Source organism: Larimichthys crocea, chromosome XVII, assembly GCF_000972845.2.
Source record: "Larimichthys crocea isolate SSNF chromosome XVII, L_crocea_2.0, whole genome shotgun sequence".
Lineage (NCBI taxonomy): Eukaryota > Metazoa > Chordata > Actinopteri > Sciaenidae > Larimichthys > Larimichthys crocea.
This window is the reverse complement of record NC_040027.1, coordinates 17,291,102-17,304,673: the sequence shown is the minus strand read 5'-3', so window position 1 is coordinate 17,304,673 and position 13,572 is coordinate 17,291,102. Positions and strand designations below refer to the sequence as shown.

Here is a 13,572-nt window from a genome sequence, read left to right as displayed (position 1 = left end):
GCAGGAGTCCAAAGTAAATGACTGTTCAGGACTAACAGTAAAGTTCCCTGGATATATACCAAGTACATATTTCTGTTTGGTGAGGCACGCCAACAGTCTTAAATATACTCAGAAGAACTTTTCAACCCTTTCCCAATCAGCCTCCTGTATATCTTTTTGAATATGCAGTCTCCGTGCCTCTAGTCTGTCAACGGTGGACTCTTTATCATATGACATCAGAGATATGTAGAATAAAGAAATATGTCTCCTCCCCTTTAGGTGTAGAAGTGTGTTTTCGAGATGTGATCGTGGTGGTTCAGAAAGAAAAATGTATCTCTGATAGTTCCGATAGTTTTGTTCTGGAATATTAGTTTCATAAAAAACTTTGGGTTTACTGAGAGTGGGCAGGAAGTTGGCAGCCTTGTTCTGATACCAAATCATTGAGAACACCTGAGCATCTGTTAATGTCATTATGTTTCTCTTCTTTGTCTTCAACAGAAAATTTCAATACCGCGGTCAGAAAATTCCAGTGAACTGCAAACGTTTACTTTCTACCTGTCGAATGTGGGCAGAGATAACCCCCAGGGCAGCTTCGACTGTATCCAGCAGTACATCACCAGGTGAAGGCAAACAGCAGCTCTCACTCACAGAAACACAAATTCACCAACTGTAATTAACCTTACTGTCTTTTAAACTGTATAAATAACCAGCAGTCTTTAGACAGATTTACCTAATGAGTGTTTCCAGGCAGGCAATCTGTTTGTTTAACATAGTTGGGACTTGAGGTGAATCATTGTTTGGCTCTATGTAGCAGCTACTAAATGGAAAGATGGAGCTACAATGATAAAGGATGTACTTGCCCAGTAAAATGGTGATACAGGAATGTGACGCATCAAAAGTCATTTTTTTTATTCAATCATCAGTTATTATATAAAATAGTTTCGAAGGAGAGTGAAGTTGTCACAAATTAAAACAGTGCATACATTTTCTTTTTTGGCGCTCTTCTGTTTTCAGTGTAAAATTCAAATTTCTTAGTCATTCATGCATTCATAACTAGTGAGCTAGACTACTGTCTTCGCTCTCTGGCATAATCTCTCGTCTTCAGTTCGTCCAAAACTCTTTTGACTTGGACAAATCACATCACACCTATTCAGGCTTCCTTACACTGGTTATCGGTTGCCTTCAGACTTTTATTTTAAATATAAACTGATTGCTTATAAAGCCCTGAGAGGCCTTGGCCCACCTTATTTAGCTGATCTTTTAGTGTCCCATGCCTCCTCTCTCTCCCCGAGATCCTCAGATGAGTAATTTGCTTCTCAGTCCAGATTTATACACAAAGGTGACAGAGCCTTTGTTTTTGTTTTATGTTCTATGTCTATTTTATTCTAATTTCTATAGAATTTTATTGCATTTAATTTATTGTTGTTATTGTGGTTGTTTTTATTGTGTTCTGCCTTTTTGTAAAACACTGTTTTGAAAGGTGCAATATCTTTAAAATATATTTTGTAGAAACAGACAAGACTTTATGATGTGGGGTCTTCTCTTCATTTGAATCAAGCCCATCAAACTCATCCTGCACACTTTCTCCAGTCTAATGTATGCAAAGAAAATGTCTTGACTGAATCAACTGAAACAGATGTTTGGGTTGAAGAGGAAGGAAGTAGAGAAACAGAATGGGGAACAATAAGAACCTTCTGCTTTTTCTTTCTGACCCCATTATATTGAAAATGTTTTCAACAAGTGGGTCAGGGGGAGTTCATCCACATCTCATCTCACTGGATCCTAATCAACCTTGAGTTCTCATCTAAAACCCCAAATGACAGAGCTCAGCTTCCACCGACTGCGCCAGCGCCATCTCATTTTCTGCCAAATCCTCATCAAAGTGGAGGGGAATCAAAGCGAGGCCGGGAAGTCAGGAAAGAATGGGATTTGATGCGGCAGTGAGTCGTACTGTGGGAACCCACAGTTGGATGGAAATTGAAAAAATAATAGTTGTGTCCTCAGGGTGTTTAATTGATCTCATCTGAGCAGGAATGCACACTGAATCAGTTGGGTTATTGCAAATGGTGGTAGACTTAAGTTTATTGTTGAGTAGTGGTGGATTTATGTTTTTATGGTCACATCCTCTAAAATAAAAGAGATTGAGTTTGTTTCCTGTCTGTGTCTCTCTCTCTCACCCTCGTCCCCTCTCACATCTCCACTTTGTTTTGGCAGTGAAGGGAGCATTCAGCTGGATTGTTTGGGTGGGATCCAAGACAAGATTACAGTATGTGCCACAGACGACTCATACCAGAAGGCCAGGGAAAGCATGGCCCAGGTTGAGGAGGAAACTCGCAGTAGGAGTGCCATCGTCATCAAGCCTGGGGGGAGAGACGTAGGTAAGGAGATATGGTACAGTCACATGCAGACCACCCATCATGCCCGGTCAGTTATACATTTTCTCAGTCACAGGTTTGCAAAGACTCATTTAATAACGCAGCTTTTGGTTGACTGGGAAAGACATATTTCGTTAAAACGACTTAAAGGTGTTGGGATTAAATGGAGGAATTTCTGTACCTTGCAAACATCCAGATGGCTCATGTGTTTGTGTATCCATTCTCCACTGGTGAATGAGTTCACATTGCAGTAGACGGGTTGTTTGGGTCTGGGGCTGAATGTCAGAGAGCCAGCGCACTGCCAGCATGCCTCATCTGTAACCAGGACTTTATTGAATTTGATGGCAGTTGCTTCCTCAGTGATAATAATGTGCCACATGCACACTGATTCTCCTTTCTACCGAACCTCCACGAATGTAATTTAAACACACAGAGGCAAAAACACATCAACTTTTCTGACTTCGTGTTTTGGTCTCCGACCTGCAACAGATGCAAGAAGCAAACCGCAGCAGTGAGTCAAAAGTGTTTAGTCCATGTGTGCCGTGGAGCCAAGCAGTGTTTTGGTCTCAGTAGGAGGCAACTGAGGATTTAGGTGAATCACCTGAAAAACGTCTCAGTGGGAGAACGTGATAATAGATGATGTTTGTAATAGAAGGTGAGTTTGGGTGGACGTGGCCTCGGTAAAGATCAGTGCATGATGCATCTTTTTGTGAGTCATCTGCAAGTTCTCCGCTATTATCGCTCACTGAGTTAAGTTGTTGACAGAAATACATATATTTTTCTCTCAGATTAAGGTTATTTTCTGTTCTGAAGAATACAAGCAAGCGCTGGCTCCCAGCCAAAAAGTCACTTTCTACCAGCACTTTTGTTTTGGTGTCATACTGTGATTTTAAATTCTCATCACAGATTCACCTTAGTAGCTCACCTGGTAGAGCAATCGCCTCATATACTTACTGCAACAGCTCAGGTTCTATCTGCTACGTGTCATCCCCGTTTTCCCTCCTCTCTTGTCTGTCTTTGCCTGTCACTGTCCATCACAACTTAGAAAAAAAGTGTAAAGTGAACGGTACACTCTAGAAAATTCTGTTTACTGTGATATTTCTTATCTAACTTCTCTAATGTCAAACCCTTTCTTCACTTCTATAACCCCTCCCACACCTCCAGGTAAGAAAGTTCACATCCGGAAACCGGCACTAGGACTTTCAGACATCGCCCCGTTACGGAGGACGTCTCGGCCTGTCATCATATCGAGCAATTCGCTAAAGAAGGGCACCGCTCGGCACAGGCCTCTCCGGGAGCGCCTGGTACACCTGTTGGCTCTCAAGCCGTACAAAAAGCCTGAGCTGATCCTGAGATTGCAGAAAGATGGCCTCCTGCCATTAGACAAGGACTCACTGGATAGCCACCTGCAACAGGTCACAAACACACATTCATTGCCTCAGTATTTTCACCTTTAGTAACTCACAATGAGGATGTCCCCTCTGATTTTCCTCAACCTGCAGTCAGGCAAAATAGACTCACCATTGCCTCTTTCTCATTCCCTAGGTGGCAAACCTGAATGCGAGAGACAACACCTTCACATTGAAGGACTTTTTGTATAAGGATGTCCAGAAGGACTGGCCAGGCTACACAGAAGGAGACCAGCAACTTCTCAAGAGAATCCTCTCTAGGTACGTCGCCGATGTGGATTACACTCTGGCGTGAAACCCTGTGACGATTTTCATCAGCCTCACATTCGGAGCAGCTGAACAGTTTGTTTTAAAACAAAAACATTGAGCATGTCCATATTTTGTTTGTCAGTCTACTGTCCTCTAGTTGTCCTCTACTTCCCTTTTTTTTCTTCCACTTCACACAGATGAGGTTAGGGGAGTTCATTTTGTAACTTTTGGTAAATAGGTCTTAAGTGATTTAACATACCAGCAGCCTGAGATCCCTCAGCGTCTGAACAACAACAGCTGATACAGGAGCTGTGGACTGCGAAGTACCGGATTTTTGCATCCACAAAGTTTAATATATCTGATATACGCACATTCGGACACTTTAGGGTGTAGAAAGGGGTTTGGAACCAAGACAAAGCACCTTGTTTTGCTGTTTGTGTTGGTAAGAGTGAGGCCACAGGGTGATGACTCTGGCATGCAAGAACTATAGAGCTGCCAAACATTGTATAGAAATGTCCTATAAAGGAATGTAAGCAGGCACAATCTAACCGATTATGGTATGTGAAATAGGATTAGGATATAAAAGCCTGCACCCAGTTTTTGTCGAGAATGTCAGGTGTGTCTCCAGGAGGATTTGCTTCAGTGTGCTCCACTGAATTTCGTCTAAGTGTTGTATTTGTTGACTGCATGAGCTGCTGGCTGTCATCCCAGTGGAAAAATCTGGTTTCTCAGGATCTGGGACACTAAGGAAAAGCAAGCTCCCAGCTAATCTATATATAGACCAGGCAGCAATGCTCGCTCCTCAGTTTGTGTTTACGTAGTGGACTCAAGAATAGCTCCTATTCATGATAAGCTTGGTTTTACCTGTGGTGCAAGTCTAAAGGCAGCTGGAGTGTTAACACTGAGTGACCAGAAGAAAGGCAACACATTCATGGTAGTGCAAATCAGTAAAAGTGCAACATATACAGCCTTACATACCTGAAATGTCCCAACTTTTGCTCACTCCTACTGATTCATCTATGTTTTGTGTTGTATTGGGCGTTTCATCTACATATTTGGACAAAATCTCCTCACAATATCATGTAACGTGATGTCATATGTAAAGGCATGCTTATGCACACATACTTGCACTCTATTTGTATCTTTCTTTTTTTTAAACTCTACTTTGGGCTCTGTTTTGTGAGTTTATCAGCTGACAAACAACCACAGTCTCCCACCTAACACCACCTCCCCCTCGGCAGCTTTTTTGAGCTAATGCAGTCAGTCACGCAGGAGTAGCACAGCAACATGATTGGAACGCACATGATGCAACAGTGTTCCAGCACATGCTGATCTGTGTGTGAGGTGGCACCGGTCCAGGGTTCAACCAGATCGGCCAGCCTGCTGTCTCACTTGTAGCTCCCACACACACGCCCTGATTGAAGTAGGGTGGGGCAATGACAGGACTTTGTGTACCCAACTGCCCCCTTCTGATAATGTCATCAGCAGCATCACTGCATGTGCAAAGAGGTCTTTTACATTTCTGGTTATAATGTTGGTTAAGTGCTGTCAATCTTGTTTGTGTGGCTGTAAGTTGGCACAGCTGTTTTGTTTGGACAGATGAGGTCAGGTCTCTGTTCACACCTAGCACTAAGAATGTTCTTGGCTGACACGATCACGCACAGGTAACTCTAAACACAGTCACTGAAGCCTCCTGTGGAGGCGGGCGGGTATAGAGCGGTGTGAAAACAAACGCTGATCCCGTGTGCTGTGTGCATATCGTCTGCTAAACAACATCTTTACCCAAGGTGAGCTGCAGAACAGTAAATATTCTTTCACTCTGTCATCCCATTTTCTCACTTGTCTTGAACTAGCTGCCAAAATAGTTCAACCATTAAATAAACATGCAGCAATGTGAGATTATTCTTCTACAGAGGAGAATAATGTGTCTTTACACAGAAGATTGTTAAACTGGTAGAAAATATGTAAGGAGGTTTTAATGTTTGATATTTTGCCATGTCCATTTTTCAAAGTGAAGTAAGTGGTTATGACATAACGCTGCTCTGCCAAGTAGGTCCTCCTTTGCTCTGTTGTCATAGCTACCCACTCAGCTTCACAAAGCAACTGCTCTAACTTGTTTTTAATGTCCTCATACATCTGTGGACTTGGCTTGTCACTGAAGAAATGGCAACTGCGTAGTTTGTGTTGTTGTGACATGCCTTGGTGTAGGAGAGTATTATCGCTAATGACGATGACGGCTTTAGCCCTTGGTGTGTCGTCTTCAAGTGTCTGGTCAAAGTAGTTAGTAACACTTAAACTTGAAGAACAATCAGATCTAGTTGCACTTCTAACGTTGCTGCATTAGGTTGCCAATGGAAATGCTGTGTCACCTCCACAGAATAGTGTTCCTGTAGTGATGGTTTACAGTTCAGGTCCTACATAAACGTTATCAAACTTTCTTCTGTGTGTGTGTGTTCACCGTCTTAGGAAACAGAACAGCTCTGCTCCTCCACTGGAGAGCCCGCCCAAAGAGCTGGCCGGCAGCTCGCCATCTCAGGTGAGCTTCCTGTTCCCTACTCTACCTGTCTCCACACACTTCTTTTTATCCCTGAGCTGCCTGTCAGCTGTTTCCTCTCCTGTGGCAAAGATGGATAATACTGTCATGATATTTCCAGTTTGTTAAAGGTTAGCGATTTACATTAAACTGATATTTCAAGTAAGTTTCTTAAAATAAAACAACCCCGTGGCAAAGTCTGGGGTGTTTTTTTGTTTGTTTTTTTCCATTTCCTGGCAGAACATTGAGACTCTCAAACTGCTTGATGATAATTCAGCAGAGTGTAAATACACTCCGCATAGTTAATATTTAACCAGAGCTTGTTTGCCTTCAGCTTTTCCTACTGGGTTTTTTTTTTTCCACATTTGCACCAGTTTAACAAACACTATCGCTAACTGGGTTGTCATTGCACTCTGGTGGTTTTTGCTATTTTCCAGGGAGGATTTTTTTTCTAAATTATCTGGCTCCCTCCAAACTGATTTGTGTCTCCTCTGTGAATTTCAAAAGTGCTTTAACAGTACATTTTCTGAACTGGTTCCAGTTGACCAGTATGACTTACTTATCGTTGTCGTTATGAGCTCTTTAACCCCCGAATACTCCCCACGGTACACTTAATTTTACTAAAACTCTCTCTCCGTCCTTATTTCTTCATATTCCTTGTCCTGCTGCTCTTTTTAGGTCATCCCAGACTGCCGTGTTTACCCATTGTTTACACTTCCATTAGGTAGAGGGAGGAGGAGCTGCTCTCTCATATTTATAGCCGCTTCCTCTCAGATTCTTCTCACCTCAGACACCTACTGTATGCCCCTTCTCTTCCGCTCCCTACCTCAGTAAACACAGCACACAAACACTCGCAGGCTCTTTTTAGATTTACTGGTATAAGATGACAGCTCCACGTCAGGTAAAGCTGTGTGTAAGCCTCACATAGGTAAAGTGGTGGATCAGGGAGGGCAAACAGGGTGAGACCATGTCCACATAAAGTAGATAAATCTGGAAATAACTTCCTTCCGTTTTCCATTCATGCTGGAATGCAGAAACGTGGTAAAATCTTTCCGTCTTGTGCTGCACATCGCCCATGTTATCATGGACGCTTTGGGGTATAAAAGTAAACAAAAGAAAACATATTAGAAATTGCTCGTAGTCTAAAGATCCTTGCAGGCCCAAACCGAGCTCCTAACTGTTTTTTGTTTCAGAACCCTAAAGTACTCCTGTTGGGACAGCAAGCACACAGTGACTGGGTCAGCCACTCCCAAAGACATTAGTGTGGGCTGGGTCAAACAGGGCCTGTGTGTAATGTAATCCCTGGTATTGTGAAAAGACAGCACAGTCATCACAGTCTCAGTGCTACTGAGAATACAAATCCTCTAATGGTCTTTCTTTGTACTCCTTCCTTTCTTTGTGTTGCTTTCTCCATCTCTGTGCTTGTACTGCTCACTCCCTTGTCCTCCACAGCTCCGACCATTTTTGTTTGCTCTGACCTGAACTGCAGTTTTCCTCTCGTTCAGTCTGAGGTGAATTGAATTCCTATTGAAGCCTATCTTCGGTTCTGCCACACTAAAACTGCTATTTTTCTCCCAGAAACGGCCTGCTGCTGACTTCATCGACCCCCTTGCCAACAAAAAGCCCAGAATATCGCACCTCACCAGCAAGGTTGCAACAGCCCCAGTCAATGGCAAGTTCAACTCCTCAAACGGCAGAGGAGAGGCAGGTGGAGCACAGGCAGGAGTGGCGGTTTCTATGTCAGACAGCGGCATGACATCCAGCTCCCAGCCACTCCCTGTGCTAGACATCCCTCGTCCTTTCGAAGCACTGTCGGACGTCAGCAACGACTCCAGCCACAACGGGAGAGACTGTGACTCTCAGGAAACGGCGGTGTCCGAGAGGCTCAGCCAACCTCCTTCGCTATTCTCGGGCTCAACAATGCTCACCGCGCCCAGCATCGGCACATCATCTCCTGGACACACTGTCCTGGAGGGCCCCCGGGACAAGAGTCCATCATCCTGCAACAACAACAAGTCCAGGAAGAAGTCGAAAAAGCATAAAGACAAGGAGAAGAGCAAAGACAGGGAGAGGGTAAGAGAGAGGGCGCAAGAGAAGGAGAGGAAGAGTCGTGAGGAACGTGTGCCTGAGCCTAACAGAGCCTGTGAGATGAGCCCAGGAAACCTCAAAAGCAACAGTATTCCACACAAAAGCACAGGTGAGAGCAACACAAACAAAAACACACACATCATCAGATCATCAGTTTCATAGCTCATGAATCACACAAGAGATTTCTGAATAAAAGTAGTACTTCATACGTGGACGGACACCAGTTAGTCATCACTGTGAGTAGGTGCTGCTGTCATCATGTGACCGGCATTTTGACTCAGCGATTGAATGGAGACCCCTGCTGTTCATCTTCTTATGCCTTTTTTTAAACTCAAATACACATCAGTGAGTCCCACTGGCAGACAGCATCGCTAAGACATGAATGATGTAAACAATAACTAATTAGAAATAATTATCTTTTTGCGCAGTTGCACCACAGCTGATGAGACTCAGCAGAGATAAAGTATTCATATTAATGAATTAATTTATCTGTCGATTTGTTTCAGATCTGAATGGAATGTGCAACAGTACCAGTATTCCCACGTCCTCACCCGAGTCGGCAGACTATTTATTGTGAGTATTTAACAGTTTTAGGTCTCAATAGATTATACAGCTTTTGAAAAAGTACAATATCAAATTTTGCAGCAGTCTGGCACTAAGGCTTTTAGAGTCATAACTCCAAATGTGAACCCAGATACCTGATGTCCATTACACATAAATTAAATATCTGTGTAGATATCATAGAAAAATTCTTATAACTTAAGGACTTGTCTGAGAAAAGAAAAGAAGTAATCCAGTCGTAGTTTTCTGTATATGCATGTGTATATTGCAAACAGGACTAATTTGTCTTTTATTTGAGTAAGAAAACACTTAATATTTTTAAAGTTGACAAAATTGTCCAAAATATAAACACATATTAAAATTGTGAGGTTTAAGTTGTAGCCATCAGCAGCCGACACAGGAAGGGTAATGGAGGAGTTGTTGGGGGGGCCCCCGCAGTGTTAGACTTGCTTTTTTTGGTTTTTGTTGGTACTGCTCCTCACGTCTTCCTTTCAGGACTATTGTTCTTCTAATTTAGGCCCAAAACCTGAAGGGACTTTTGTAAACGCTTTGTGACTATCTCTCTCTCAAAATCTCTACTTTCCCTCCTAGGAAGTACATGGTGATCGGCTCTCCGGAGCAGCGTCAGAGGTATAAAAACGATTTCAACGCCGAGTACAGTGAGTACCGGGGTCTGCATGCTCGGATAGAGGGCATCACCCGGCAGTTCACTGTGCTTGACAACGAGCTCAAACAGCTCCAACAAGGCACAGACAAGTACAAGGTAGATTTCCCCAAAGGACGCACACACAAATCTGATATTTGACTGACTTTTTAACTCATATTTTCTATTTTAGTCATACCTTTTTATATTCTTTTTTTGTGTCTTCTCTTCACAGACAATCCACAATCAGATACTTCAAGAGTATCATAAAATAAAAAAGGTAAGTTCAAGTCTCACTGCAACAGATTTTAATGGCATGAGTGTGTCTTGAGTGCGTTTCAGATTGTGACTATGTGCTTTTTCATATCCCTTCCAGACTAATCCAAATTATAGTCAAGAGAAGAACCGCTGTGAATATCTACACAACAAACTGGCACATATAAAGAGACTTATTGCCGAGTACGATCAACAGCAACTTTAAAAGTAGTTATTAGACATTGTTTCCCTGTTATCTCTGGAAACCAAGCAGATAAAGGAAAACTCTGGATTCCGCTTGTGCTAAAAAAAAAAATTCTCATGAAAGATGCCATGAAGGGAGTATTCCCCTCATTGGGGCCAAAGGCTCTGATGAGGATTAAGCAGGACACTTCTTTTCTCTTTCGTTTTTTTTTTTTTATTATTATTATTATTATTATTATTATTATTATTATTATTTTATTTTGAAGTTGGGTTGTGCCCGGTGTGGCCAGGTCCGTCTGTGTAGTTTAAAATGCATCCAGAAAAAAAAGGTTCTGTGTGGCTTTGTTTTTTTTCTCAACAGCCCACCCTGCTTATAGCGCACAGAGGGCTGAAGGAGTTCCCACTTTCTTGGGAGATATCCGAATAATCTTTCCTGCTTTTTGAACTGGAGAGAGACGGGCAGATTGTACACCAAATGCAATTAATTTGTTTTTTGAGTAAAGAAAAGATACAGATTTCCCTATTTACTGAATTGAATGGTTGTGATGAATTAATCTTTCTTTTTTTTATTTATTTTTGACACTTAACTGGGGGGAACTGAGTCTGTTTTACACTCCTCAATATCAGTACTTAAAGCTGTCTCTTATTTCCCTGTCCTCGCATCTTGAATGTCAGCCAGTATTTTATTCAAAGCTGCCTTGCCCTTCTAATTGTCAACCTGTTGGCGTTTTTGTTTCTCTCTCTGTCTCTTTTAAAGAGATGCAGATATTACTGTTGATTAAATCAAAACAATGCCTCTAAATGCACAGAGTCAGACGCAGGTTCGTGCGCTTGGCTTTTCTTTTCTAAAATCGTGCAGATGTCTTAACAGAGGGGACGTGTGAAAGTTTCCAGTCACTCTTGAGCTTTTCTTTTTGTTTTGTTTTTTTGAACACGGTCTCCTCACTCAGTCATGACGAGCTGCAGTGCTTGTTCATCCATTACAGCAGTGGTCCCTTTTAGTTATGGTTCATCATATCAATGAAAAAAGTAGATTTAGCTCCTAATTTGTTGTCTTTCCAGGTTAGGTCATGACAGCTTTTGTAGCAATAGAATGAATCAAGGTTACCTGAAGAGTTCGTTGCCAGTACTACTACTACTACTACTACTACTACTCTTCATGCTTCAGAAGATCCTCTAATTGTAAGATGATGCAGACGGGGATGCAGATCTGCTGGCTTTTTCTTTTTTCATCTTCAAAATTGGGTTGAGCCACAGATCTGATACCTCCTAAGTTCCCATCGTCACCTTTTTAGTTGTGTTAAAATAGTGTTTACAGAGTCTTTAAAAAGATCAAATTGTTTTTGTCTGCTCATCGACCCACACGATAGTCCACTGAGACGACTGTTAAGATGAAGCCATCCTTGATCATCTTCCAGGTAGAGGCCTCTCAGAGAGAAGGGGGTGGTGGGGGGGGGGACTCACCTGCGACCAGTTTTTGCCTTTTTCCAAATGTGATGTCAGATATTCATGGAGGTTGATCTGAAATCTATTTCCCGGATCAGCTCTCTTCTCTGAGAAGTGTCGCGGATCCACTCTGACGGATCCCGAAGACAAACGAGAAATGCTGTATCAGAACTTAAGCCGATGAACGAGCGAGTTGAGTTTAGTCAGCGAATGCATTTCTTATATCGATCTTTTTATGTGAATATGAAAAATCAGCACTTTTTCTCCTGATCTTGCTGTTACCTGGGGGTTTTGTCCAAATGACTTTTCTCTTTGTCCATCAGAGTGCATGCTTTATGAATGTGTTACAATGAACAGTCTTTGTATCTTTACTTGAAAAAAAAAAAAAAAAAAAAACTGCCCAAGGATATCGAAATCCAAGCAAAGGCCTAGTCCAACTGAACTAGTATGTAATCAATTCGACATGGCTCTGACCAGCATGTATACCAAAGTGCTTACTGAGTGGGATGAATCAAAAATGCTCTACCAAATGTTGGCGAAGGAACATGTCACAGTATTCTCTATTCTTCTGTTATTATCATGTCTTTTGTCATAATTTATCATCCAGTGGAAACTTTCTCAGTTTTCTTGTGAGACGTCAGAGGACGCTCCTTTTGCTTCCAGATGGGATTTTGCATGGACTGGGCTCAAGTGTTTCAGTGTAATGCCAGGTTTCAGATTATATCACTGTCCTAATGCAAACACTACATCAAGGCCGAGGCTCCAAGACTCCATCACAGCGATTGCTGCTGGGTCTAGACTGAGGCTAGATCTGGGATTTGATGATGTCTGGGCGAAGGGGGGGGCGGGGGACGTAAAAGTCTGTGAAGGTTTAACATGTTTTTACCAGAATCAACACTCAGCATCGCCCAGTACTGCAACATTTTAACAAGAAAGACACTTTTCACCATTCTTACTGTATCTTGTTTTCTAGAAGCATTCTGACATGATTACTGTATTACACCTCTACTACGGTCAAAATCCATTGTGAATGAGTTCATCAGTAAAACACGGTTTGCTCCGTCTGAGAGCAAAGCGTGTTAAAGTAACGATATGCCAGCACAGGAGTACCGTTGTATGAGTTGATTGTGCCAAAATGACCTGTTGTATAGGTTTTTTTGTTTTTGTTTTGTTTTTTTCTTTTCTCTGAGTATATACATGCTGCTGTAAAAGCAAAGAGGGCTTTGGAGAAGAGTCATGAAATGTTGGCGCTAAAACCCAAAGCACGCTTTTTGAAAAACCATAAGGGACTGGGACTGAAATTGATCTTTGTTTCAATAAAATTCTTTAGAATCCTTATTTGTGAAATTCTGAACCAGTTGTCGCTTGTCCATTATTGTAACGTTAAGTTGAATTTTCATGTAGAATTATGTAGTTTCTGCAAAAAAAGACGGTGCGGTTTATATTCTAGTAACATAATTTGAAGTCTGTGTAAAGGCAATTCTGAGATTTCGTTCATAATACATTAAATATCTTGGAAAATAGTTGCTGAAAACATGAAAAGAGTTTGAAGGAAATATTACTGAAATGTGGAGTTAGAGGTTAAAACAGTTTGTTTTTTTGTTTTTTTTCACCAGTTTTCAGTCCAGGATTTTGTGGGCGGTCCAAAAGGGCGTCTCGATGACACGCTGAGGCCACCCTGAGCATACCCCTGCACCCCTTAGCAGAGAGATAGAGATTAATTCCTCTCAGCTGCACCCCTTAGCAGAGAGATAGAGATTAATTCCTCTCAGAAGTGTTTCAAAGTTAGTCATGTCATTTTCTGAACCCATCTGACACGTTTCACACACT

General features: G+C 42.0%; 1 protein-coding gene across 1 annotated transcript in view; it reads left to right on the top strand.

Moving 5' to 3' along the window:
- ell (elongation factor RNA polymerase II) overlaps positions 1-13,096 on the top strand; it is a 34,749-nt gene extending 21,653 nt beyond the window's left edge. The window contains exons 3-12 of the mRNA XM_019270266.2: positions 478-599; positions 2,194-2,357; positions 3,519-3,769; positions 3,900-4,024; positions 6,479-6,548; positions 8,124-8,742; positions 9,140-9,206; positions 9,786-9,957; positions 10,073-10,117; positions 10,214-13,096. Coding sequence (XP_019125811.1) covers positions 478-599; positions 2,194-2,357; positions 3,519-3,769; positions 3,900-4,024; positions 6,479-6,548; positions 8,124-8,742; positions 9,140-9,206; positions 9,786-9,957; positions 10,073-10,117; positions 10,214-10,318 — 1,740 coding nt within the window. The 3' untranslated portion in view covers positions 10,319-13,096. The remainder of the gene's footprint in view (positions 1-477; positions 600-2,193; positions 2,358-3,518; positions 3,770-3,899; positions 4,025-6,478; positions 6,549-8,123; positions 8,743-9,139; positions 9,207-9,785; positions 9,958-10,072; positions 10,118-10,213) is intronic.
- The last annotated feature ends 476 nt before the right edge of the window (positions 13,097-13,572 follow it).